Genomic DNA, 27,500 nt, shown 5'->3' with positions numbered 1-27,500 from the left:
GAGTTTTTGTGTGTGTGTGTGTGTGTGTGTGTGTGTGTGTGTGTGTGTGTGTGTGTGTGTGTGTGTGTGTGTGTGTGTGTGTGTGTGTGTGTGTGTGTGTGTGTGTGTGTGTGTGTGTGTGTGTGTGTCATCTATGGAAGCATTAATGTGACTGTCATGTACACAGTCAGATCTGTAGAGTACAATTCAAGGCTAATTTCACTCATTTGTCAGGGAGGGAAAGAGGCGTACCACCGATGTAGAAACATCGGCGCGACAGCGGAGCTAACAACACTGCAGAGCTCAAGACCCTGATACTAGACAGGAGGGTGCGGAGCCCAGTGATTCAGGAATCCTGAGTTGGTGTTAGCTAATCCGCACTCTCATATCGCATAACGCTTCTGGCTTCATTTTCTCACATACCCAGTCTTTTGTGTGCACCTCATACAATGTTTAGGTTGCTTGCTTCAATGTTGAGATATTTGATTACGATTGTCTCATTGTGAAACACGTCCCTACAATCATGACTGATTTTGACGTTTTCATGAATGTGTTGACCCTACAGGTCCACATAGCCTACCAATCTCAGACTGCTCTTGGTCTTTCAAGCCAGACAACTCTTCCACAACATTTACATGTTACAGAGAGTCTGTAACTCTGCCTCACAAAAGTTGTGAGAGGAAGCTGTCATCTGTTTGTGATTTAAGTTGAAAAAATATATTTAAAATATCTTAAAAATGTATTTTTGAATTTCCATTTCTGCCGAAGCAGCAAGTTGGTTAGTTTTCGACTAATGTGGTTTCCAGTAGGACCTGTTTGCGCGACTGCAAAGGCAAAACGGAGGTGGAGGGGACATCCACTTTGCACATTTTCAGTGCTTCCAGCGGACTGTTAGGCAGAAACATTTGAAAAGTGTGTGAGCCAACAGTCTGTCTCAAGAAACTACACCGCTCCTGACTCACTCTCTCACAAACAGCCTGCAAATTAGCCTACTCTTCTTCTGTGTATTCCAGCTTGAATCAATAGTGAACAACAATCCCACGATCAAAAACAAAATCTCCTTCATCCTCAGACATTTTGAATGTTATCAACTGCAGGTAGCCCTAAACTGCCTGCATGGGTGTACTTCCTTCATTTGTAAAGGAATGCAACCAAACAGCATAAAATATTAACAATGAAATAACTGCTCCTCCGTGCTGCTAGCTCATCGTACAGTGGGTGGGAGGGGTTCTTCAGGATATGGCTTCCAGCTTTCTCCTCGTCCTCCCCTCCACAATCACCTCGAGATAGTCCAGATTACTTCCCACAACAGAGCTAGCCTTCTTCACCAGATTGTTGAGTTTATTGGTGTCCCTTGCGCTGGTGTTGCCCTCCCAGGCCATTGCAAATAAGAGGACACTGGCTACCACAGACTGGTAGAACATCTGCAGCATCCGGGTCACACTTTGAAGGACCTGAGCTTCCTCAGAAAGAACAGCTTTCTCGGCCCCCTTCCTGCAGAGGGCCTCGGAGTTTGTTGGTCCAGTTCAGCTTGTTGTTCACGTGAACACCCAGGTACATGTAGGTGTCCACTGTCCACCAATCTCCACCTCCTTGCTATGGACGGTGAAGGGGAAGGGGTCTCCTATTTTAGCGTCTGAAGTCCACCACCAGCTCCTTGGTCTTGTTTGTGTGGAGCTGAAGGTGGTTGTTGTTACTCCACTCAACGTAGTTCTCCATCATAGCTTTATTTTCAGGAATCTTATGTACATATTGATCCGTTTTACTGTTGATAACCCTGCAAATACATAACTACTTTCATTCCGAGTGCAGACGGCCAGGACCTAGGCGGCCAGGTATATTTATATGCTGTTTTTATTGGTGATAGAATGCATATGATACCAACACCTCTATTTCCACATACTGGTGGCCTATACACTATGCACACCTGACCATCCCAGACACAGAGGCCCAGGTCAGATGTTAAATCATCTTTATACTGTCATTTATATAATATTGTTACCCTATTTTTACTAGTGTTACTACTTAGTCTGTACTGGTTCTTTGCCCGTACCTAGGCTGTATCTTTGTTTTATCCTTACTGTGATGCTGCTATGAATTTCCCTGAAGATCTATCTAATAGGAAAATGAAGATCGACAACTTCATTTCTAGAAGTACTGTATAATATCAGTCATCACTCATGAGAAGCAGGGAAGTGTGTTTACGATGAGTCTACAGTAACAGGAGTTTGATGTTGAATGGGCTTGTATATAGGCTATTAGATTGGGGGTTGGTCAAATGAATCAAACATCTAAATATTGAAGCAAGCAACAAAAAAATGCTAAAAAGTGAAATTATCTACAAATTGTACATTTAGTTTTATACTGTATAAAGCTGTGTGTGTGTGTGTGTGTGTGTGTGTGTGTGTGTGTGTGTGTGTGTGTGTGTGTGTGTGTGTGTGTGTGTGTGTGTGTGTGTGTGTGTGTGTGTGTGTGTGTGTGTGTGTGTGTGTACATGCATGCATGCGCAAATGTGTGTGGCATGAGGGAGGGAATGCAGAGAATGCTTAGTTGTGTGCCAGTACCATGCAAAATAGCAGATCTACAAGCTTGTACTGCAATTATACTGCTTTTCGGTGCCTGTAGCTGATATGCAAGCTTGTAAATCTGCTATTTTCATCGGCGGCACTGGTGTACAGCCAAGTATAACGAGCCCTTTAGTCAGGATAAAGTAAACATTGACACTGTGTATCCTTATATGGTCTAGACCTGCAGGTTGTGTAAGCAAGCTGTACAAATATGAGAGGACCAACAAGCCTGGCCAGTTCACCTACTTAAGCACACGTAAGTCTGTTAAAAGGTTTCTGTAGTTAGAGTCTGTCTGTCTGTCTGTCTGTCTGTCTGTCTGTCTGTCTGTCTGTCTGTCTGTCTGTCTGTGTGATTGTCCTTAATCTAATTTGTGCACAAATCCTGTTATCCTGTATAAGTATTAAAATTAGGCTGAAGCACATGCACGTGCACTTATAACATAGACACAAAATCTTGTATGTTGTGTTTTCCAAGGTTTAAAATGCTGACATGAAAGGCCCATTGTGCAATAGGCAGCCATTACTGACAAATAAGGACAATTATACTGCTGTGCATCAAAAAAAACAACTCAGCTCTCCCCTCCCCTTACAGACTTACAGCAGTGAAAGAGGGACAAACTTATTGCTCTTTTTGACTACAAGTGAACCATGCCGTATTGATCGATTCAGATAAGGTTCTCAGAACCACATTTTGGCCCTGCTCAGAAGGTAGAAATTATTATACTTTCAAACGTTTCCAAAATAGTGAAAATGGCTTAATGCGACACATTATGAGCTTGAAGATCGGCTAGTTTTTTTAATGACGTACCTACATACCTACATACATACATACATACATACATATATATAAATATATAAAAACTAACAGGTTCTGGTGGAAGGTCATGCCGTTTTTTCCTTCGTTGTCAAAAAGAGCCATTAGCTACTATTACTGGTCATTTCAAGCTGAATGTTTTAGGAAGTACTGGTAGACTCAGGGGTGAGGAATGACCGAGGTGATGTTTCAACACATCTGGGAGCTCAAAGTATAGATAAGTCAAATTTGTATAACATGCTTTATAAAGGAGTTCCCTTCTTTTATACAATAACAACATGGACAGCCAGTCAGTAGCACTTTCTCAATTACATTTTCATACAGTGCATATTATTTTCTGGCCTTGTGTTATTACATATTACACAATGCATCTTTACATTCTCTACATTCGGTCAATAGTTATCCAGAAAAACGTTCAAATTCTCACTTGAGCAACACAGATGAGCAACACAAACAACAGATCAGTACCACAATCCCCCTTTGAATGTAAGAAACTGTCCCGATAGCTAGGTCAAAAATATACAGGCTACTGTAGGTATATAGCCTAGCATATGCAAGTCAGGTAAAACTATTTCTTGTTTCCATTTTACAATAGGCTATATAAGCAAAACAAAATAGAACAAAAATATTGAAGAGTAGAAGAGATGTCATCATTGACTGTATGAGTGACTTCCATATAATTTGAGGCTCTCAGTAATACTGGAAACAGCCAGTAGAGGGCAACAGAGATAGGCTTGCTTCATAATTTGCACTCATCCCATCTCAGAAAGCTTTTTAGACCCAGTCAGATAAGTTACTATTAGATATCAAACCATTGCATGATATCAGTAAACCTGTCACAGAGGAGGCAGCTATTACCACTTTAACACAGTGTCTGTCTGGAGGCAATCATCTGGGAACCCATCCAGTAAAAATAAAACAATTTTTTTTGTGTAGAAACAGGAACTCGTTTTGTCTCCTCCCCTTTCTTAGTCCACTTCCTCCTGGGTACTTCTGTGTTTATTCCTACTAACAACAACACTACATGTTTAGGGTAGTGGTGCTGACAGAATCTGTCTTGAGAGATTAGTCTGGAGGAGACTGGAGAGAATTATTGACACCAATTGCAATTACCCATTAGGACTGTATTTGGCAGTAATGTGCAGCCTATGATGTGCTGCCATGTACGTTTTTACTTGTTAAAATGTTTAACTTGAATAATATAATGGAAGTCAACGGGGGCTGTGATTGGGCTGAAAACTTGCCCAAATGTGAAGGCATGTGTCATGGAAAATGTGATAGACCACTTATGTCATAACATGACTGATGTCACAGACTGGTCACGTGAAGTCCGAGATCCACATGGAGCCTGGTCCGAGATCCACATTGGAGCCATGCTGTTTCTTTGTGGATGCCTGAGATTTTTTCCCTTTTTTCTTTTTTTGCAAATGGTTAAAAATGACACAGGTTCAAATGATACAGGTTCTTGTAAGGTTGTGACATTTTCTGAATAGATCTATCAAGTTCCCACCCATTTCCACAGATTTTTTGATTGAACCCATTAAAACCGGGAAAGCATCTGTGTCATTTTAGATTTTTTTTTTTAAGATCTTGAAAGTTTGAGAACTATTGATTTAGAAGGCATTTGAAGAGTCGGCCTCAGGTCTTAATGGGTTAATACAAAGGAAACGACTTCAGTCCATTAAGGTCTTCTGTTGCCCCCTCTCAGGTCATAGCATGGTGAAGGACATCACAGTGGTGGAGACAAACTACAATGAATATGCCGTGGTCCTCAAACACAAGAAGTTTGAAAGAGAGTACACACAGGTGGCTCTGTATGGTGAGAGACACACGCAGACCTACTTTACATGCACGCGCCACACACACACACACACACACACACACACACACACACACACACACACACACACACACACACACACACACACACACACACACACACACACACACACACACACACACACACACACACACACACACACACAGTGGTTTTCAAACGTTTTCATGTCAAGGACCCCCATCTGAAAATATTTTTATTGCCACTAGGGACTCTTATGCACGATTTGTGTTGTTAAAATGTTTCGAAAATATTCAACGATTTTCACATATTTTCAATATTGATGATATTTATCGGGTTAAAGTGGTTAAACTTTGTCTCTCTCTACATATGTCTGTCGATGTCTCTACAGGTCGTTCTCGTTCTCTCAGACCGGAGATCATTCAGAAGTTCAGAGACTTTGCAAGGTCCAGGGGTTTCCCACCAGAATCTATTCTCACACCAACTCACGCAGGTAAGCAGGGGGAAATACTGTACCTGTGTGCTGTTAACAATCAAAACACACGCACACATTAATATGCACACATGCATTGATAATTATTAACATAGGGTTGATCGAATGGCCTTCCTAATTCATACTGGTTTCTCTTTTTCATTTTCTAGCAGAGAACTGCCCGCCGACTGGATCTGGCCGCTAAATTGGTCTGTTTCTAGGTTTTTCAAGGTTATCTGAAAACTTGTGATTTGCTTTTTGAAATAGTCAGATATGCTCCTGTTCCACTTATAATCAACCTTTGTTTCTGTCATTCCAGCTCATTGAAAATGATGACACCTGGTGTTGAACTGCTACTCCAGCATTTCCTTCCAATTTTTCCAAGAACAACAATGTGATACATAGGCATTATTCAATTCCAGCCTACACCCTATGAGCATGTTCTTGTTGGAGTATACAGACAATCATTCACAATGTTGATTATTATTGCCATCATATTTTCAGCACATCATGTCACATTGCCATTATATTAAATTGCTGTCACATTCTATGGAAAATATCTAACTCACATTATTGGCATGAATAAACAAAGAGTGTTTACATCAAACAGCGCTTGATGTTTAAGTGTTCTTAATCACAGCCAAATGCCAAAAAGTAAAAAGAAATCTCACCAAATGAAAGTTAATGATCGAACTGCCATGAACAAAATGGTATTTCCCACTGGGATTCCCTGACAGTGAGGGGAGTTGGTTGAAAACATGGCAGGTGCCGCTGGCTGCCAGCCTCGCCACTATGTAGCCATTCAGTGAACCAATGACTGACTGAATGTCACTGTTTTCCACTCTGTGTTTTGGTTTGTTTACTACGGGATAAACGTGACTACCTAGTCTATTAGTTCCATCCATGTTTGGCATGGCGAGTTCCTTAAGCAGCAATGTCGTCTGTGGTGACAGTTCCAATCGAGATGGCAATTTAGCTGCGCTGATATGGCAACTGACCAATCAGTGCAAGCTCATCACTCACATTTACTCTTTCCTCACCCAGGGCAAATACAGGTAGGGGTGTGTGTGTGTATATATATATATATATATATATGTGTTTTATATTTATATATTTAACACATAACACCTCGGCGGTGAGCATAGTTCAAACGGTTGGCATTTCAGACAGGCAAAGGTGTCTAGTGTGTGTGGGGGTACTCATCTGGTTCTCTGCAGCGTCACAGATCAAACTTTAGCTTCCTCGCCCTCACAACAGCTCTGTCTGTTACTCCAAAGTATTAATATTTACTCCTTGTGAATTGTTTTGGCAAAAGACTAACTTAATAACGACACACACTGAAGGAGTACTGGGGAAGTCTGTCTGTCACAGTAGCCATTTCCATACAGTCATGTGGTTGTATTTTCTCACTAAGCTGATGACCAGCTGTTTCCAATGACCTTTATTAGTCTCTTTGACTGACAGTCACAGTCAGATAACCTAGTTAACCCATATGACCCTGGTCTGATCAACCAACTTCTGCCACCTTTATGCGGTCTTTCCTGCCACCTCACAGGCTGATTGCTTAACTGACAAAAAACACACGCTGCATGACATCTCCTTTTGGTACTGACAGCTAGAGCAAGGGAGTCCATGCCTTCCACTCTACATGCCCTGGTTCACCTGAGACGGAATACAAACAACATCAGAACTTGAGACGATGGCATCACCCTGCGGTGCTTCAGCCTCCTGTGCATCTGTCCTTGCCACTACACTAGTCTCCACAGCACTGAACGTCTTACTTAAGCTGTTACTACTGAGCTTCCAGCTCCATGAACTCCCATTCTCTCAGTTACTCAACTGTCTCTGCTGTCTAAAGCAGTGAGTTTTTTGTTTAAACTTAAAACAAAATCTTATCTATAGGAAACGGAACAAAGGGGGATATTTACTCGCGAGTCATGACCCACAGAAATGGGTCCGTGACCCACAAATCGGTCCCGACCCATTGTTTGGGAAACAGTGGACTAAATAAAAGGTCATAACCTTTCCTTTAGGTTTCAGGCTCAACACCTTTAACGACTGTTGCTGCCATAACCTCAGCCTCCTCAGTCTCTATAGAAGTGGTTCTCAAATGTTTAATTTCAAGGACTCCCATGAACTCTCAGAGTTACGGACCAGTAAGGCTCCCTTTGGAACCCCCTCAAGGAGCCCTGAGGGTCCTTGGACCCCACTTTGAGAATCACTGCTCCATAGCGACCTGACCAATGTCGTCTGGTCGTTGCGTGTGTTAATTCACAGAAACATTTGCGTACTTCAGATTCAGCAATAACCTGAGAGAGATGACGTCATCCTCTGTGCCCGTCCAGCTTTGGTTAGCTGTTTTGGCTTTTTTCTGATAAGCATTGATTAGTTCTTTGTTCAAACTCTGAAGTCCAACACAGTACACACACAGAGAGAGAGAGAGAGAGAGAGAGAGAGAGAGAGAGAGAGAGAGAGAGAGAGAGAGAGAGAGAGAGAGAGAGAGAGAGAGAGAGAGAGAGATTAAGTAGACCTTTGTTCCTTTATTGTTAGTTTTTTCCATTGAGTAGCATATTAATGCGGGGGTGTAAACACACATTCACCCACACAGTATGTCAACTCATCCCATACAAGTCAGGGGTCAGAAACAAGAGTGAAAACAAGTGGTGATAAACACCTTCAGTAGGTACAGTCTCCTAAAAGAGCAGTTAGTCACAGAATGCATAAAGAAGTTAACCTGTTTTTTCTGCTGGTTCTGGGGTGCATCTGGTCTCTCCAGGGGGTCCCTGTCCTCCCAGAACCACTCTACCCCACACAGGAGAACTTTGATCTGAGCAGGGTGAGTGGGCATGTTACACTAGCCCTTTCTACCACTCGTATTACCTTCTGTCATGTTAGTACTCTTCCTCGTTTTAATCTTTTGGATACATAATCCCTTTTGGCCTCTCTGTGTTGTTGAACTGTTCAATGTTTTGTGTCCTTTCTAATGTCAAAATAACGCTTTTATTTGTCATGGCGTGTTTATGTTATCTCATGGCTCCCTTTTAGTGCCCATAGCAGTGATGTTGTATACCCAGTAAGACTCTGGAATAACTCAACTAGGGGGGAACAAGAGCAACATGTCATATAGCTCTGTCTTCTATCACCTACATACTGTATATGAAGTGAAATTAACTGCATTCTGCAGGAAATCGCTGCAAAATGCATACATTATGGAAGCTATCGCTGATATCTTCATGTTCTTTCAAATTCTATCCCTTATGGCATTGGTTCTCAAAGTGGGGTCCGGGGACCCCCAGGGGTCCTTGAGGGAGTTCCAGGGGGTCCCCAGCTAAATGATAAATAGTAAGGAACCAAATTGACCGTTATGGGTCTGTAACTCAGAGTGTACAAATGGGTCCATTTGGTTCGATTTCTATACTCTCAGAGTTAAATTAACATTGATTTTACAATATAAATTGGGGTCCCAGAAATAGAAATGCCATTAAATGGGGGTCTGTAGCCTAATGCATGTCAAACTGGCGGTCCTTAAAATGTAAATGGTTGAAAATCACTGCTAGAGCCGTACAAATCTTCTCCTGTGGGGGTCCTCTTTTCAAATGGGGGTCCGTGGGCTAATAAGTGTCACTTTGGGGGTCCTTGATGTAAAAAAGTTTGAGAACCACTGCCTTGGTGTCAAATCAAGTGGTGAAGCATCATGTGTATGGGAACACGCACGCACGCACGCACGCACGCACGCACGCACGCACGCACGCACGCACGCACGCACGCACGCACGCACGCACGCACGCACGCACGCACGCACGCACGCACGCACGCACACACGTGTATACAGCTACAATTGTATATATAATGTAATAATTATGCTCCTATTAGTTCAGGGGTAAGTGGTATGAGGTGGCAGTGGTATCTACCTGTCCCCACTATATGCAACGTCAGAGGAAAGACCCAATCATTGGTGTGCTGAAACTGCAAGATGTGACTTCAGAGCGGATTGTCAAAATGACAGGAGCAACACTAAGGTGGGACTTTTATTTATGCTCAATACGCACGCACGCACGCACGCACAATCACTTCCCCACAATGCTGTTGCTGAAATTGTTTATGTGTGTGTGTGTGTGTGTGTGTGTGTGTGTGTGTGTGTGTGTGTGTGTGTGTGTGTGTGTGTGTGTGTGTGTGTGTGTGTGTGTGCGTGTGCACGTGTAGGGGTGGCACATGTAAGCAGACCTCAGCAGATTATGGTTTGACTAACACGTCAGGACGGTTCTTCTATCATGTTGCTAGTACGTGTCTCTCTCTCTCTCTCTCTGTCTCTCTCTCTTACGCACGCGCGCACACACACACACACACACACACACACACACACACACACACACACACACACACACACACACACACACACACACACACACACACACACACACACACACACACACACACACACACACACACACACACACACACACACACACACACACACACACACACAGTCTCTCTCTGCCTTCCGTTATACAGTAATATGTCATAACTCACATTATGTCATGTGTCATCTATTTTACGGAGCTTATGTGTGGGTGCTGTCCTCCCTGCAGAGTTTGGAGTTGATGTGGATTCATATGTGGTTCATACTAACTATGATGAGTATGCCTTGATGATTATGCTGAGCACAGAGAGGTCATCTATGGACAAGACCATCATAGTCAAGCTGTACAGTGAGTGGTCTCTTCCACTTTGACCCGTCTGTCTGTATTCTTATGCTGGTTTGTAAGTGGACCAAGGGGATTTAAGGGGATTGTGTTCATCATTATGTCATTGTGTAAAGCTAAACTTTCAGCCAAGACATATATTCTCAGTATTAAATAATTGTACAGTGAAAACCTTGGAAGAATTGAAAAGTAGGTTCTAATTAATTGGTATGCTATTCAAAACACCAACTGCATAATGGTATTTCTCATGGTTTTGTATAGAATGCCTTCAGCTTTTTTTTACCAGTTGGTAGTTTACCCTAGCCTGGTAAACTATCCCGGTCGCGTGTATTCCCATTATCATATGTCTTCTAGCTCTAGCAGACCGGTCTGGCCCCAAGCGCTGGGTGGGCGTTTTGCAGAAACCCAAAAATGGAAGAGCCAATCAGCGTCTGTCAATCACAGGGCCCTGAACCAAGCCCCCAGAACCCAGTGGTTGCATTGAAGCGCATTGGACATGCTGGCCATTCATAGGTACTGCAGCTGGAGCCACTGTACATGAACGAGCGAACACGGTTTCGACCAATGGGCTCGACTCACGAGCTTGCGCACAGGGCTGCGCACCTCTGTGACGCAAAACGCGTCACAGAGGTGACACAAAACGCGTCGCAGAAGCCCCAAATAGGCCTCGCCCACCACCCGGAAGAAGGGGTGATTTCGGCCCATGCGCTGTGTGAGCAATTCAATGCAAGTGGATGGGAGTGGATATCCGGTGCCCTCTCTATTATTTTTACATCTATGCTCTGAACGCAGACACATGATAATGTGAATTCACGCAACCGCCAACCGGGATGGTTTACCAGGCTAAGTTGACCCTTACATTGACATCCACCATTCCTAAATAAATAAATTAAAAACATATAAAAGAAATTAAAAAACAAACCCACTGTGTGTGCTATCAGATCTCAGTTTCAGATGTCTATGATAGCCCACAATTTACAGTCTTTAGTATAAATACACTTAGGCAAATATTTAGGCCAAGGTCAAGGTTTTTCTACATAGGAGCCCAGGGCTGCTGTAGATTTAGCTGAAATGTTTCCCCCAACAGGTCGGACTATGGAAGTGAGGAACACTGTGTTGGAGGACTTCAAGACGTTGGTCAGAGAGCAGGGAATTACTGATGATGCCATCATCATTAAACAGAACATGGGTAAATTTACACATATACACACGCATTTGCATGCACACAAACACACACACCAGTAGGCAGTGACAGTGACATTGATTACATGGAGGAATTGGGAATTAGAATAAATTAAAACTAAATTGGGAGAGACTGGAAAAAATATATATAATACTGCTTGTTTTTCTTTTTTTCTCTAGGTGAATGTGTTGTGGGTAGGAAGGTAGCAGAACCCACTGCTTTACCTCAGGTATTTACAGTATCATATTATATATTATATATTTACTTTCATGTTTTACTAAGTATAATCCACTATTTTTAAATGATTGAGAGCATGTCCAAAAAAAAAAAAATTCATAAAAAACTTTGATTCCATATTTTTGTCCACAATAATCATTCCCAAATCATTCGATTGTGGTTTATTCATCTCTGTGGAGGACAAGATTTTGCTTCATTAGGCCGGGCTGATGCGTAGCTGGGTCAAAAAAAGCACTGCAATATGAAAAAGACAAACTGTATTATTATACTGTATCTGTATCTCTAATGTGGGATTAGAACTCTGGCCTACAGCATGAAAGTAAACAATGCTAACCACTGTTCACTGTTTGTTTCATAGACGTGACTGTAGTGGTGATTGTGATTTATATCTTCTCAGAGGATTAGAAGAAATGTGGTACCATCTGTGCAGAAAGGTTCTGGTGATGAGCAGGAAAGTTCTGGTGATGATACACCTCTGCTCAGAGGATCAGGTGAAAGACACACTGACTCTGTTGTTCATTTTATAGAACATAGTCCTATTGGTGTGGTGAAATCCCTTGAAATATTCCTGAAATGCTTTTAACGTTAAAGTATTAAACGTTGTCGTTTATTGACTAGAGTTCATGCTTACTCTGCTTATTCCAATTCCAATTCCTATTGAAAGTCCTTCTGGATAAGAGCGTCTGCTGAATTGCAAATCTACTGGAAACGACTCTTTTTTTTAATCCCCCTTGATCCTCATAGAGTCCTGTAAGGCGGAGCCAGATGCAGGGCCATGTTTTGGGATGGAGCAGCATTTCTTCTACAACTCTTCCTCAATGAGCTGCCAGTTGTTCAACTATGGAGGCTGTCTGGGCAACCAGAACAACTTTGCCACCGAGAGAGAGTGTCTGCAGACCTGTCGCACTGAGGGTTAGGAGTGATGCATCACTTGTTTACAGCTCTCACAGACCAAACACACGTTCTGATCCATATTCATGTGTGACATCTTTCTTTCTTTCTTTCTATATATTGTCTACGTTTAGCTGTGTGTCGTCTGCCAATGGCGGCCTTCCCCTGTACTGGCCAGCCAACAGTGTGGGCCTTTGACTCTACCAGCGGTCTGTGCCTGGCCTACAAACAGGGCTTCTGCCAGACCAATGGCAACAAGTTCTACAGCCAGGCTGAGTGCGAAGAGTACTGCGGTGTAAGGTGGTGAAAGAGAAAGACATAACAAACAGCGTACAAAAGTGATCGTTCTCACACAGACATAATAGAATTATAGAAGAGAAAGCATGATTGGTGGGCTCTAGATTAGAGGCTCACCCTGAATCAGGCTATATTCATTGCTAGCGGGAATGACATATGCACACACATACAGTATAAATGGAAATGGACAATAACTTCTTATTTTCGCAGTTTTCTTTTCTTTTGTGCATTGTTGTTGCTGTTGCCATTGTTATTGTATTATTTTGTGATGGAATTTAAATAGTTTTGAGATCCCGTCAACAGTCAGCAAAACAATATTATAATAAAATAAATAAAAAACACCTGTGGTCAATAATTCTATTCACTCTCACACATTCAAGCGCACAAAACATAAATACAGTAACTGATTGATTATTCACTTTTGCAGATGAAGAGATCCTGACAGCAAGCTGATGAAGACAGAAGCTGCATCTGAACACATCAGAGACATCACGTCATTCTGTTACAGCACTTACTGTCTATATTGTCTATTTGCCTTCTTGCCTTATTCTTCACCTGTTTCCTAGGCTGTGTGCATCACTTCCTGTCGATTTGATCCAATGAAACTGGTCAGATGGCCAATGATATCCAATGAGATCGACAGGAAGTGATGCACATACAGCCAAGGAAACAGGTGAATACATTTTAAACATACACCTACACAGCACTTGTTGTACTGTATATGGAAATGTATGATGTGGATAATGTGCTTACCAAAACAGAAACAGCAGGGGGAAACATTATAAAAGCAACTGAACACATTTCTGTACATGCTTTGCACTTGGAGAATGAAATGGTTTTGATTCTGATACAAGACTTGTGTGAGCATGTATTTCAGAGTAAATGGTGCGAACACGCTGTGGAAGACTTGGCAGCTGAAATGCCTGTGCCGAAAAAGAAAGAATAAAAATGGAGGAAACTGGAATATGGAACATTTTTGTTTGTTTATTTCAAGAGTACCTTACAGGTTCAGTTTGATTCTCTCAGAGTTAAACTAACACTCAGGATTGTATAAATGCCTCGTATATTGGCCAGCTAAATGCTAACTATCATAATCCTGAAACCTGCACATGCGTGTCTGGTGCTGCTATTTACACTGCAGGTGGTTTGTACCAATCAAAAAGATGCCCACCTGCCACTAAAGAAACAAGATACTGAAAGTAAATACATTCCAGGAAAAATAATAGTGCAAAGGATAATAATGAATTACAAACTTGAATACATAGTGGGGAAAAAATCTATAGTATAGAATAGAATATGACCTATAATTGTAACAAAGGGGTACAATATTGGAACACCACCAACCATAACTTCTAAAATAGTCGTGTGTCATATGGAACAAATGTGTGGTCACTGATCACCATCGGTCTGTCAGATGACATTCATTGATTTGGTGATATTTGCTTCAAATTTGCAATTCTGAAGTCCAATGATTAACTTGATGATTGGGCAAATCAGACAGGGGAAGGAGAGAGAGAGAGAGAGCGAGAGAGAGAGAGAGAGAGAGAGAGAGAGAGAGAACTTTGCCCTTTCAGTTGTTTATTTTCTTTCTTTTTTTGTAATTTGAAGGGGGGGGGGGGCAGAGACAGGCAAACACAAACACACATACACCATAGGTCAATGGCCCTGTCCCGCTTTGGCAAGGCTGAGATGGTGTTTCTAGGGTGAAGTAAATAGTAAAGGGTGGGCCGTTCGAGGATTCAGAGACTCAGAAGCTCAGTCTAGTCAAAGGCAGGTGGACAAGATGCAGAAAGAAGTGAATCTGGTTCCTTTGTTGCTGCTGGGGTGCGTCTGGACCCTCCAGGGGGTCCCTGTGCCCACGGACCCTCTCTACCCCACACAGGAGAACTTTGATCTGAGCAGGGTGAGTGGAAGAGGGCAGTGGTGGAAGACGTACTCAGATTTCTTTTTTTACTTAAGTAAAAGTATACACAATGTTGAAATACTCTGTAACAAGTAGGCCTACTGTATAAAAAAAAAGAAATAAAATGTATGTTGTTTAATAATAATTAAAATCTGCAAAGTAACTGTAGTGGAGTAGAAGTATAAAGCATTAAAAAATTGACATACTCAAGTCAAGTAAAAGTACATTAAATTAAGTAGTGTCCAGTACTTTAGTATATCTACTTAGTCACTTTCCACCATGGGATCATCTTCTGCACTGCTTTCTCCAAGTCTTGCACACCTTTGCGGATATTCTGTTTTCTGTAGGCCTAAATTATATATTTGAAGCCAACAGGGGGGCTCATGACCAATTTATGCTCCGTCATATGACACATTTTAAAATGGGTTTTATTCTCCACTTTCACCATTGTTATTGTGTACTGTAGATAATTCATAATTGTTGAATTTTACTTTAACATTCATTCATTGTCTCACTCACTGATCACTTTAACAAATGGCAACAGAGGGAGTTAATCTGTGCTTCCTATTTCAGGCTAGAAATAATCATGTTACCTTATTTTCTTCTAGGTGAATATTATATTCTAATGGCTACTTATTTAAAAACAATAATTGTATTACTTTTGAAGCCCTACATGACTTGGCCAGACCTTATATGTCTGTCCCAGCGCTGTTTGTACAGACATATTTGTTTTGTATGTGTGATGAAGTTCAGCTAGCAAACTCAGCATTGAACTTTAAACAGTTTTTATATTATTATTTTATTTTATTCTTTTATTCTACTAATACTGGTCCAAGCAGCTGAGGTGCTATGGTCATTGCTCTTATTATTATTATTATAATTATTATAGTATAAATTATGTATTCAGGATCCAACACATTTTCCATGCCGGGTTTTATATTATCTATATTTTCTCTCACTTCCTCTAATATTACTTCTCCTTTCACTCGGTTCACTTCCTTCACAATCCCATTACACCTCATGTTTATTTATTGTCTGTGATTGGATTGGCCATTGTTCATCTCCATTTCAGCTTTCTTTTGCCCTCCTTCACACTGCTTCCATTGCTTATCTTTCTACTTAGTACTGCCCCCTGCTGAAATGTCCATGTCTTCTGATGACCCATATATTATGTGGTTGTACTTGGGCGACTTAATTTATTCTTTTTTATTTCTAGAGCAACCCAGATTTCATGGAGGTTCATGGTACAGTGGCCTACATCCGATTTTTTTTTACATCAGTCGGCCTCATGGTGGCGCTATAACAGCCCACTTTACATTTTGGCCTACAACTCTTGACCCATAGGTCTAGAATCCAAATTTTCCGCCATTTTGAATGTTCTTCAAAACACACATCTTGCTCCTCCTCCTAAAGATTTTGTCCAAATCTCACAGAAATTGGTACACATGATCTTTGGACCCATGCGATAAAAACATCATTCAGTATTTCGATAGTCCATACCATTTGGCCGTAATTGGCTTCCAAAGTTAGTGGGAGGAGCCTATTGACAAAAAATGCCAAAAATCCTTAACAAAATGTCCAATCAACCCCAAATTTGAATTTCCTGCATTTCCACTTTGACCCATAGGGGGGCGCCACAAAATGTAACCGTTTGATGCAAAAAACATGATTTTGGCAGGGATCAATCCTCTCAAAATGAAATACAAGTGATCTCAGGAGATCGCACATCACTCAGGAGTGATGTGATAATATAATTGGCTTTAAAATTTTGTGGGAGGAGCCTATTTCTCAAAAACAAAACGTCATATATCACGAACGTCCGATCAGCACCAAATTTGAATCGCGCGTTGCATGGCCTCCAACGCTATTCCTCCCAGGGTATTCCTCAAGGACCCCAATGGAAACCCATTTTTTGGTGTTATCCTTTTAGACAAAGTGTTTGACTGTACTCGTGCTGTTTAACCATCTATAAGAAGGAAAATCAGTTCTATAAGCCAGTAGTTCTCAAACATTTTTATGTTTGAGAACTTTTATGTTTGAGGGTTAAGAGATTTGTAAACATTTTTTAAAATAGCTGATCTACAAGCTCACAATGCATCGCATCGCAACGCATTTAGCTTGTAAGTTGTCTATTTTCGAATAGCCAAAGACTTAAATAGGGCATTTTGCTGGGGACCCTCTGGACCCCCCTCAAGGTCCCGCTTTGAGAACCAGCGTCTACCTTTTTTATTTGTCTTCATTTACAGTCTATTATCTGTTTCGTGCTGAAACAGGTTTGCCTGCTGCTGCAAATGCAAATAAACGAAGACATAAAGTTCATACATGAGAATGCTTGTTTTCCTACTTAATTAAAGTGTAAATATATTTCAATAATGCTCCTCCCCTCAACCCAGATGATGGGGAAGTGGTACACTGTTGCCAACGGGAATACATGTCCCCATAAGCAGCATCACAGAGGAGAGGTTGCCATTAGCTCTCTGGTCCTGGAAACTGGTGAGGGCAACATCATGCTCACAAAAACTGGATTGAGGTAGGACACATACAGTATACACGCATGCCAAGCACACGTATGCATGCACATGTGTGCGCGCGCACACTCACACACACACTACAAATTTGTTATTTCTTTCTTTATAGGCATGGGAAATGTAAGCAGTTCACAGTAGATTATCAGCTGACCGACACACCAGGACGATTCTCTTTTCAGAGTATGTCTGTCATTAACTAATCCTTCTGCTCCTCTCTCTCTCTCTGATCTACATATATTTTTTTGCTTCATGTTGTAGATGAACACTGACAGCTATTGTGTTATTGTGTTTGCCTGTGTGCTCTTCTCAACAGAGTTTGGGGTTGATGCCGATGCTTACGTGGTCCACACAAACTACGATGAGTATGCCATAGTGATAATGACCATGTCACATGGACATAACAAAACTTCGATCAAGCTGTACAGTGAGTGGACATCCTCCTCCCATGATTTATCAGAAAAATTATTCTCATAACAAAATTACATGGAGGCTACGGTCAACTCTATGCAGTACACACAAATTGTAGTGCAGACAGGAAATCCAAACTCCCAACATAGGACAACATAAAACATAGTACGCTAAAGAATACATCTAAAATAATCTATTCGTTTAAAAAATATATTGACCATATACGTATTAAAAAAATCACACCCAGTGTGAAGTGAGCGGTGCTATTTATGAGTTATTAATTTCATCATGCATCTCGGTAGCCAATCACAGCTCGTCCTGCTAAGTGACGTGCTTAAATTTACGTTATTATTAATTTCATCATGCGTCTCGCTAGCCAATCACAGCGCGTCTGCGAAGTTTGAAGTTAATTTCATCATGTGTCTCGCTAGCCAATCACAGCACGTCCTGCAAAGCTTAGCCTATGGGCGTGTTTTCCACAGCATGGCGTCACAGCGAAAGACACATTTTCACGACGGAAAGAAAAACCTTCACCACGGATGGGTCCTAAACCCTCTTATAGGAGCGGTTACACCGCTCAAAAAGAAAATGAAAAGAGGCAGTTGCACCCGTGATGCACTGTTGCTCCTTCCCAGTATTTATATTGTATACATCAGCTGTCTCTTAAACAGCTTAAAGGTAGGGTAAGTGATTTTCTTTGATAAAAAAGTATGTGTTAAATAGCTCTATATTCTGATAGTACTCATTGCTAGAATGTTTGTTCAGTAACAGGAGTCTCTCCAGCTCTGTTCCTATTAAACAGAAAATGCATTTTCAGGTCGGGATACCAACTTTATCCAATCAGGATAGAGAACTCAGTCAGGATACACATTAAACAAGTAAAATTGGGAGTGATGACACAAAGAAATTAGTAGACAAAATTGGAACTATATAAGAATGAAGCTGATAAATGGGTACTCTTTCCTGATTGGCTGAAATGTTGTCACCTAACTGAAAATAAATGTTCTGTTTATTAAACAGCTGGAGAAACAGGGAGACCAATGTTACTGAATAAACACTTTATAGCAATGATTACTATCAGAATATAGTGCTTTAACCTTTTGGCAAAAAAAACTTCTGTTTTAACCAAAGAATATCACATACCCTACCTTTAATAATTCTGTGTCATCAGCCTTCTATATTTGAAATATGGGCTTGTGTGGTCCACACATGCCCAACTTTTAACATTTGAGTGTGCTCCCCCCCAACAGGTCGGGCCATGGAAGTGAGGGACACTGTACTGGATGACTTCAGGACACTGGTCAGAGAACAGGGAATGACTGACGACAACATCGTTATTTCAAAGAACAAGGGTAGACACGCACGCACGCACACACACACATGCACTTTAAGTTTAGTTTGAGGAGCATCCAACAAAAATCTAATTACATGACATGATGCATTCTTACAACAGTAGCTTCCATAATAATTCCATAAACTGTATAGTGAATACAGATATTTTCAATCTATGCAGTTTAGCGTTTCTCTCATGAGTTCAAATGATCCGTTTTCTCTGCATTATCTTTCACTGACAGTTTAAAACTGGATCTAAAAGGATCAATTCTATGTCCTTTTAGGTCCAAGGGATCTGCGAGGGCCCCAAATATTTGCATACTATGTGTCCATTATAGGTTATTCAGGGCCTGTCAGTCTATCGTGTTAAGTGGTCAGATCTGGTCATTTTCAATCAATCGATTGTGTTGCGGCTTGGATCAATGGAACTAATATAGTATACTTTAAGTGTCCATGTATCGGTATCACAATCAAAACTCACTTTTCAAGTTTTAAAGAACAAATACCATGACCTTTTCTTTCTTTATTATTCTATATTGTTAAAATCTTAGTGTTTTGTCAATTATTTGGGGTACCAGTAATAATGATGGTACATCCTCTCTTCCCAGGTGAGTGTGTTCCAGGAGAAGAGCAAGTGATACAGCAAGTGGCAGAACCTGAGCCTCAGGTAGTCTAACCTCATTTATGCTTTATTGAGTGACAGTGTTACTCGCTAAAAAGAATGGATTTGGAAATGGAATAGAAAAGAAAAAACACTACAGATCTCATTGCATTTTTTTTGTTGTTGTTGAAAATCAGTTATAGTGAAGCAACATGCAAAATAAAAATGTGACTTTACAGGGGACCTCTTACAAACAATAATTATGTATTTAAAACATCCGTTTTATGCTTTCATGCCTATCAAAACTTGATTTGACTTGAGTTTCCCTTTCACTCCCTTATAATTATAGCGTTCCATCTCCATTCAGTGTAATCCAGAGATATTGAACGTCAAAGTTTGAATTCAATTTGGTGACCTTTTCATATATAAACTAGTTCATACACAGGGATGTGCGCGGGGTAGTAAAAATGCTAATAAACCCATGTGCAAGTTCAGAAACATTCGAGGACAGAAGGAAGGACAGAGGTTTCCTCATTGTCTCCGCCAGGCCGAAAGGCATGGCCAAGGCTATGTTTTGCACCATGTCTATCAAAGATCCTCCATAGATATAAGCATGCAACTGCAACCTTGGTTAATTTGACCTTGCTCATTCACATCTGCACTGTAACAGAAGGACAAGAAGGCTAGAAGAAGATTCAAAAACATGTAGCGACAAAGTCCTTTACCTTAACCATGACTGGTTGCAGATGAGATAGGTTGTTCAGACGTATGCTCTTAAAAAAGTTATAGTTCATAATAAAATGTTTATTCTCTTCTCCAAAACATAGTTTTCCGTCACTCTCAGTATACAAACATCAAGGCAAAAATACAGTCCAAAACACAGGCACAGCATACACAGTCAAAAAAACGGTTTGCTCTTCCCCAATCAACAACACCTGCCCTAGATTGATACCTCATTAAGTACCTGGTCAGCCTTGGCCTTGACCATGCCCTCTAGTGACGTAGTAGAATACCAGAAAAAGAATATGGCTCTTACAAGACACTCATAACTACAATCTTGTGACCTTTCTGATATGAGTTAGCACCTGGAAAGTAGATGTGCACTGTTTGTACGCTGTGTACTCTCTGATATAGCCACACAATATTCCTGACAGATTATTGTGGACACAACCTGCAAAATTGTCTGTGGGACTTTCAATGCAATATGAACATTTAGCAATTTAATTATTTGACTTGTTAAAATGGCTACATTTGTATATAGTATAGTCTCTGACTGTATCTGTCTAATTGTGCTTGTGTTCAGAGGTTTAGGAGAAGTGTGGTACCTCTCGTGGTTCCTGTAGAAGAAGGCTCTGCTATGGGAGATGATGCACCTCTGTTCAAAGGACCTGGTGGGACTCACTCTCATTTCAGTTATCCACTATATACTTACAACACGTCGCGTTTCAACGTATTGTGACCATTTGGATCCGCAATTTTCTCAGATTGTTTGCCTATTATTGCAGAAGGTTCACCTGTTTTGTCAAATGTTCATCTATTATGACATGCTCAGAATAGGCACTCTAGGCTTCATGTGGTCCATGAACTTGTGTCAAATGCATGTGAATTTGAAGACTGGCCTAAGCCCAGTTCAGACCAAAGATTCACGGTGAGCCGAGTTGAAACACATACATGTACTGTACCTGGTCTATTGTAAACTATACAGCATATGCATGTGTCAGACTCAGGGTATAATTACAGGCAGTTCCCCCCTGAACCTTTCCCTTTTCACTTCATTCCTTTTTTAATCTCTCCCTTATCCTCTCTTAATCAGTCCATTACTCTATCTTTGTAACTCTCTGTTTTTATCCCCCTTGGTCCTCATAGAGTCCTGTAAGGCAGAGCCAGATGCAGGGCCATGTTTTGGGATGGAGCAGCATTTCTTCTACAACTCTTCCTTAATGAGTTGCCAGTCGTTCAACTATGGAGGCTGTCTGGGCAACCAGAACAACTTTGCCACCGAGAGAGAGTGTCTGCAGACCTGTCGCACTGAGGGTTAGGAGTGATGCATCACTTGTTTACAGAGAGGAAACACTGTCCTGGGTCCTTTGCTTTTACTGTCTCACAGAACAATTACAACAATATTCATGTGTGTGTCTTTCTTTCTTTCTTTCCTTGCTACATGTCTACCTTTAGCTGTGTGTCGTCTGCCAATGGCGGCCTTTCCCTGTAGAGGCCAGCCACCAGTGTGGGCCTTTGACTCTACCAGCGGTCTGTGCCTGGCCTACAAAAAGGGCTTCTGCCAGGCCAATGGCAACAAGTTCTACACCAAGGCTGAGTGCGAAGAGTACTGCGGTGTAGTCAAAGGTGAGATGAATGACAAGAGAAACACAGAAAGGGAAACACAAACAGCAACACACCTACAAATACAGTAATAAAACATTTGCATGAGCAAACACACATATAGACACGCACGTGTGTGTGCACGCACGCAATCTCTCACACACACACACACACACACACACACACACACACACACACACACACACACACACACACACACACAGTATGTGTATACATACACATACAGTAGGCCTATGTATAGTCTATATATGGTAATGTTTATGTATTTTGTCTTTACAGGTGAAGAAGAGGCCACACTACTGCCAGCGTGAAATGAATGAGACAATTTATGGACCCAAACCCATGACACGCATGCAAGATAGAGACAGTCATATCAAATAAAAATGAATCATGATTTTGTAACAACAATTTGACAGTGTCTTTGCGGGCTACATACCTGCAGATCACCAATAAACACATTCATAGGTTGGTCTGAATGTGATACAATGCCTTGTTGATTCCAATTTGTTCTTCTTACATACTTACTTATGGAAGCCCTGAATATGGGCGATTGGGTGTCTCAGGGACAGTGGTGGAAAAAGTACTGAAATGTTTTACTTAAGTAAATGTATCAATACCACAATGTAGAAGTACTCTGTTACAAGTAAATGGTAAGTACAAAAGTAAAAGTACAAAAGTATTGGCATCAAAATATACTTAAAGTACCAAAAGTAAAAGTACTAAAATGTTTGAAAATAGCAGATCTACAAGCGATGCGACACGTTGTGAGTTTGTAGATCGGCTATTTTCAAATAGCCTAGGTACAAAATAGGGCTAAAATGGTTAATGTAAGTTTTATAATGTAATCATTTATATCTGCAAAGTAACTAGTAACTAAAGTTTTCAAATAATTGTAGTGGAGTTTTTATTTTTATTATTTGCCTCTGAGATGTAGTGGTGTAGAAGTAAAAGTATAGACAAATGGAAATACTCTAGTAAAGTAAAAGTATCTAAAATTTGTACTTAAGTACAGTACTTGAGTAAAGTACTTAGTTACTTTACACCACTGGTCTCAGGGATAAAGTTCCTGTCCACCGCCGCGGAGACCAGGGGTTCCTCCCTTGTTTCCTTCGCGGTGCCTCTGGATTGGTCGAGGCGAGCATCCATATGAACACAACTGGCCGAGTTCCTGGGAGGGAAGTCGGGCGGGGAGGGAAAATCTTTGTCACTGCACCAGCTCCTATGGGATGCGGCGGCACCTGTCAGTGAGGAGTGTTAAATGGTGAGGAGTATGGTGTTTCTCCACACACGCTGGGGCTCCGTATTGGCAGGTGAGCCAGTAGGTGCAGCAATGACAAGACAACAAAGAAATGTGTGGGGAATTCAGGAATTGGCATAATGTCTAAATTAAGCAATATTTGAAGAATCGTTTTTCCCTTTCTTGTTTCCCCTTACAGTTCAGGGCAAGGCGAGGTGTCGAATCTGCTAAAGAAACATACATTGTGGAGGAATGGGCACGGTCAACAGTGTTGGGTAAAATTACAAGGAATAGGGCTTACAAAGTTACTGCCATTAAAAAGTAATTATTTATGCTACAGGATTACCTACTGAGACAGGTAACTTGTTAGAGCACTTTTAGAGTATTTTGCGTAACCGAAAATGAAAAAGGCGCTATAAATCCTATATTAAAATGGCCTAGTACAGTAAATGCACCATTTACCACTTTTATTTCACATTTACCAATGCGTTCCGTTACGCGTTACAGGAAAAAGGTTATCAGTGTTACTTTGTAACACACCAACACTTATGGTCACATTATACTGTACATACACGTCAGACAGGCCGTCAACCAAGGAAAGAAAACCGCCCTCGCCCTGTATGTGTGACCATGCCCTAAATCTGAAACACATGAACACCAACAAGTTTGCTATATGCATTATATTTGGCCTGCACGGTGACTTTGCCTGACTGCTTTGATTCTATGGTGAATTTCAGAGGGGTCATTTCTGATTTATATGAAAAGTGGAGCCTTGGGTGGTCCTCTGGAAGAACCACCCTGAAGTTATTATTTGTATGCTTGTTTTCCTGGCCTTAAAGTAGGGTATGCTCAATAATGTGGACCATGGGACCTTTTTTAATGGCACATTAATGTATTTAGCCTATCAATGTTAAAATGTTCCCAATATTTCACAAACGCAATGAATATTAACAATATATCTGTTGAAATTGTAGGTTTTATTTGATTGTAGAAACTATTGTCTAGTCCATTTGTTTGGACATGTTGCCAACGATTGTTATTTAATCTTTGATCAACATTTTGATTTAACAAGATGCGGTCTAATAACAGCATGTCAATGACGTATGAAACCACATTTGAACAAGGTTTCAGCTTGATTCAACCCCTACTGACATCCATAGTACAATTAAAGTAAAATATTTCAAAAGATTTCAAACGTAAGAGAAAAGGCGTGCGTGTGTGTGTGTGTGTGTGTGTGTGTGTGTGTGTGTGTGTGTGTTGTGTTGTGTATGTGTTTCTCTCTCCCTCCTCCCCCAATCTCTCTCGTTCTAGTCCACGCTAAGGAGCCAGGTTTCCTGCTCTGAGTTCCCAGAGTTCCCGGCTGCTGGTGGTAGAATGCTGGGAATATCCGGAGAGGAAGGGGAAGTGACATCACAGAGGTGACCTTCCGTACCAGGCCATATCACCTTGTGCCCCCCCCTCCCGTCGCACACACACACACACACACACACACACATACACACACACGCACGCACACACGCACGCACGCACACACGCACACAAACACACACACACACACACACACACACACACACACACACACACACACACACACACACACACACACACACACACAGATGCATATACTGCGAGAGGGAGAGAGAGATTACATAATTTTCTTCAGCAGCAGAGGTGAAACACTGGATCGGGTAAGAATAGAATTAAAAAGCAAACTAGGATCAAAAAACCAAAACAAAGTTATGCTTTGATTCTGGCAGTACATAACTGCAATGGGTCTTTCAATGAATGTATGTACAATCTATCAACAAATACATATGTACAGCCCATCAACAGTCAATGTGAAAAACAATTACAGTATAAATATACATGTGTATATAATTTATATATAGTCTATCAACAATATTAATGAATATACAGTAGCCTATTTACAGTCTATCAACAGTCAAGCATGCCAATGGTTGGCATTATCTTGCAGAACCTAGTCCATGTGCAGGAGTCAAGAGTCAGTAACAGACAATGTAGGTCTTTTGCACTGACTCGTTCAATTTGGCAGGAGAAGAGAGGAGACATGCATATACAGTACATAAACTAACAATCAGGTTTTTGCCGTGTGTGTGTGTGTGTGTGTGTGTGTGTGTGTGTGTGTGTGTGTGTGTGTGTGTGTGTGTGTGTGTGTGCGCTCGCTCGTGAGCGTGTGTCCTCTCCTCTGTACTCCAGGCAATATTATAGACCAAATGACCCTTGACCAAGTGACCTCAATAATATCCAACCTCACTGTCTCTCTGCACAGCGTGTGACACTCTGGCCCTTTCTGCTTTCATGTGACCTCTCGGTGACACGCACATGTGTGCGCACGAACGAACGCACGCACGCACGCACGCACACACACACACACACACACACACACACACACACACACACACACACACACACACACACACACACACACACACACACACACACACACACACACACACACACACACACACACACACACACACACACACACACACACACACACACACACAGAGGCTAAATGACCACTCAGTGACACTACCAGACAGCCAGACACAATGGAAGACACAGCACGTTCCATCCCCAGGTGGCATTGAAGACGTAGACAGATCAATGGTCTAATGGGCTCCAAACCAATGGGCGATGATCATTAACCCCTGGCTAGTGTGAGTCCCTATTACCCATAGACAGACTATTGTGTGTGTGTGGTTATTGTTTGTTCCCATACAAACTTTTTCCCTTTGTTGGATGGAGTTGTTTAACCACTTAAGCCCCACATACTTTGTCATATACTTCACAAATAGTGAAAAGAGACAATCTACAAGCTCACAAGGCGTTGCGATTCTGCTATTTTAGAAAATGTTGGCTTGGGACATTTTGGGACATGCTTTGACACCTTTTGCCTATAATGACGTGCCCCCCAAAGAGGGACACCAGAGGAAGAGGGCTTGCATTCTTGCTTGTGATGTCACCACTACTCCGGCGGCCTTAAATGTTAAATTAACACTGAGGAATTCACTGTACAATTGATTCTGCAATGCCTCACAAATGTAATGGTACATCAGATATCCACTATAGAAAGAGTAAATCGCCTCTGTTGGGTGGAAACCTCTTATGTCCAAAACTGTTACTTTTCAAGATTCAAATTCAAAAATAGCAAAAGTAGCAGATCGTTGCGAGCTTGTGGATCTGCTACTTTTGATGCTTTTATGTGACGTATGATGATGTGCGCTAATTTACGAAAAAACACAAAAAGTTAAAATGCGGAGATAAGAGGTTTCTACCCGTCCTCCTGGATTCTACATTTCAGGGAGTCAAGAATTCTCACAGACAAGTAACATCGAGCTTCATTCTTTGATTTGGTGTAGAGGGAAGATACAACCCAGAACTCCTCTCAGATTCAGTAGGACCCCCCACCCCACACGCACGCACGCACGCGCGCGCACACACACCATCTCTCTTTTTCCTGTAGGCATCCCCTCTAATTCTCAAAAGCTCACCCATGAGTCCACACACCAGTGTGTGTGTGTGTGTGTGTGTGTGTGTGTGTGTGTGTGTGTGTGTGTGTGTGTGTGTGTGTGTGTGTGTGTGTGTGTGTGTGTGTGTGTGTGCGTGTGTGCGTGTGTGGTGTGTGTGTGTGTGTGTGTGTGTGTGTGTGTGTGTGTGTGTGTGTGTGTGTGTGTGTCAGGGGTTGGTGGTGGGAGGACAATGGGCAGTGAGGGGGCTGGTTGAATAGAGCCATTGAGTCTGCTCAGCCAGACAGAAAAGCATGTCCCATCTCACTTCAAAACCCACAGTTTCACTCTGTACAACTAGGCCTTTATTCTCCATAATTACTCCCTAACACACACACACACACACACACACACACACACACACACACACACACACACACACACACACACACACACACACACACACACACACACACACACACACACACACACACACACACACACACATGCTTATGCTTATGCTAACAAAAATAAATAAACATATACACATATATGCATTTTGCAGTGGCAGTGGGACAGCAACAAACTGGACATAACAAACCCCCAAAGAATTACACTTGCAAGCAGGTCTAGTGTAGAAACAGTCAATCCGAAATTGTTTTACTTCTTAATTCAATAAATGACTAGACTTACAGTATGTGTCTGCAGATCCCACTCATTAAGGAAACCTGGTGCTG

General features: G+C 41.5%; 3 protein-coding genes across 4 annotated transcripts in view; all 3 read left to right on the top strand.

The window, feature by feature from the left end:
• Positions 1–6,231, top strand: part of ptgdsa (prostaglandin D2 synthase a) — a 10,116-nt gene extending 3,885 nt beyond the window's left edge. Inside the window, exons 3-7 of one of the 2 annotated variants that reach the window (XM_080419318.1) lie at positions 2,726–2,802; positions 5,069–5,179; positions 5,550–5,651; positions 5,804–5,839; positions 5,950–6,231. In XM_080419318.1, the coding sequence (XP_080275444.1) occupies positions 2,726–2,802; positions 5,069–5,179; positions 5,550–5,651; positions 5,804–5,835 (322 nt within the window). In that variant the 3' untranslated portion in view covers positions 5,836–5,839; positions 5,950–6,231. Of the gene's footprint in view, positions 1–2,725; positions 2,803–5,068; positions 5,180–5,549; positions 5,652–5,800; positions 5,840–5,949 lie in introns of both variants that reach the window. The other variant, XM_080419317.1, reaches the window with a different exon arrangement.
• A 2,115-nt stretch (positions 6,232–8,346) lies between these two features.
• On the top strand, positions 8,347–12,951 carry LOC308078884 (protein AMBP-like; the record flags this gene model as incomplete). The annotated part of the gene is made up of 9 exons (XM_080420227.1): positions 8,347–8,466; positions 9,504–9,649; positions 9,834–9,910; positions 10,220–10,339; positions 11,421–11,522; positions 11,696–11,745; positions 12,151–12,244; positions 12,498–12,665; positions 12,779–12,951. The coding sequence occupies 9 exons, from the start codon at positions 8,347–8,349 to the stop codon at positions 12,949–12,951; spliced, it is 1,050 nt and encodes a 349-aa protein (XP_080276353.1).
• A 1,773-nt stretch (positions 12,952–14,724) lies between these two features.
• ambp (alpha-1-microglobulin/bikunin precursor) lies at positions 14,725–22,433 on the top strand (the record flags this gene model as incomplete). The annotated part of the gene is made up of 10 exons (XM_080420226.1): positions 14,725–14,844; positions 17,238–17,374; positions 17,482–17,552; positions 17,686–17,796; positions 19,031–19,132; positions 19,721–19,779; positions 21,017–21,104; positions 21,580–21,747; positions 21,889–22,059; positions 22,336–22,433. The coding sequence occupies 10 exons, from the start codon at positions 14,725–14,727 to the stop codon at positions 22,365–22,367; spliced, it is 1,059 nt and encodes a 352-aa protein (XP_080276352.1). The 3' UTR covers positions 22,368–22,433.
• Between the last annotated feature and the right edge of the window lie 5,067 nt (positions 22,434–27,500).

This window comes from Gymnoscopelus braueri (assembly GCF_963280865.1).
Source record: "Gymnoscopelus braueri genome assembly, chromosome: 22".
NCBI classification, from domain to species: domain Eukaryota; kingdom Metazoa; phylum Chordata; class Actinopteri; order Myctophiformes; family Myctophidae; genus Gymnoscopelus; species Gymnoscopelus braueri.
Note: the sequence above shows the minus strand (reverse complement) of the source record. Positions and strands in the feature narration are given on the sequence as shown.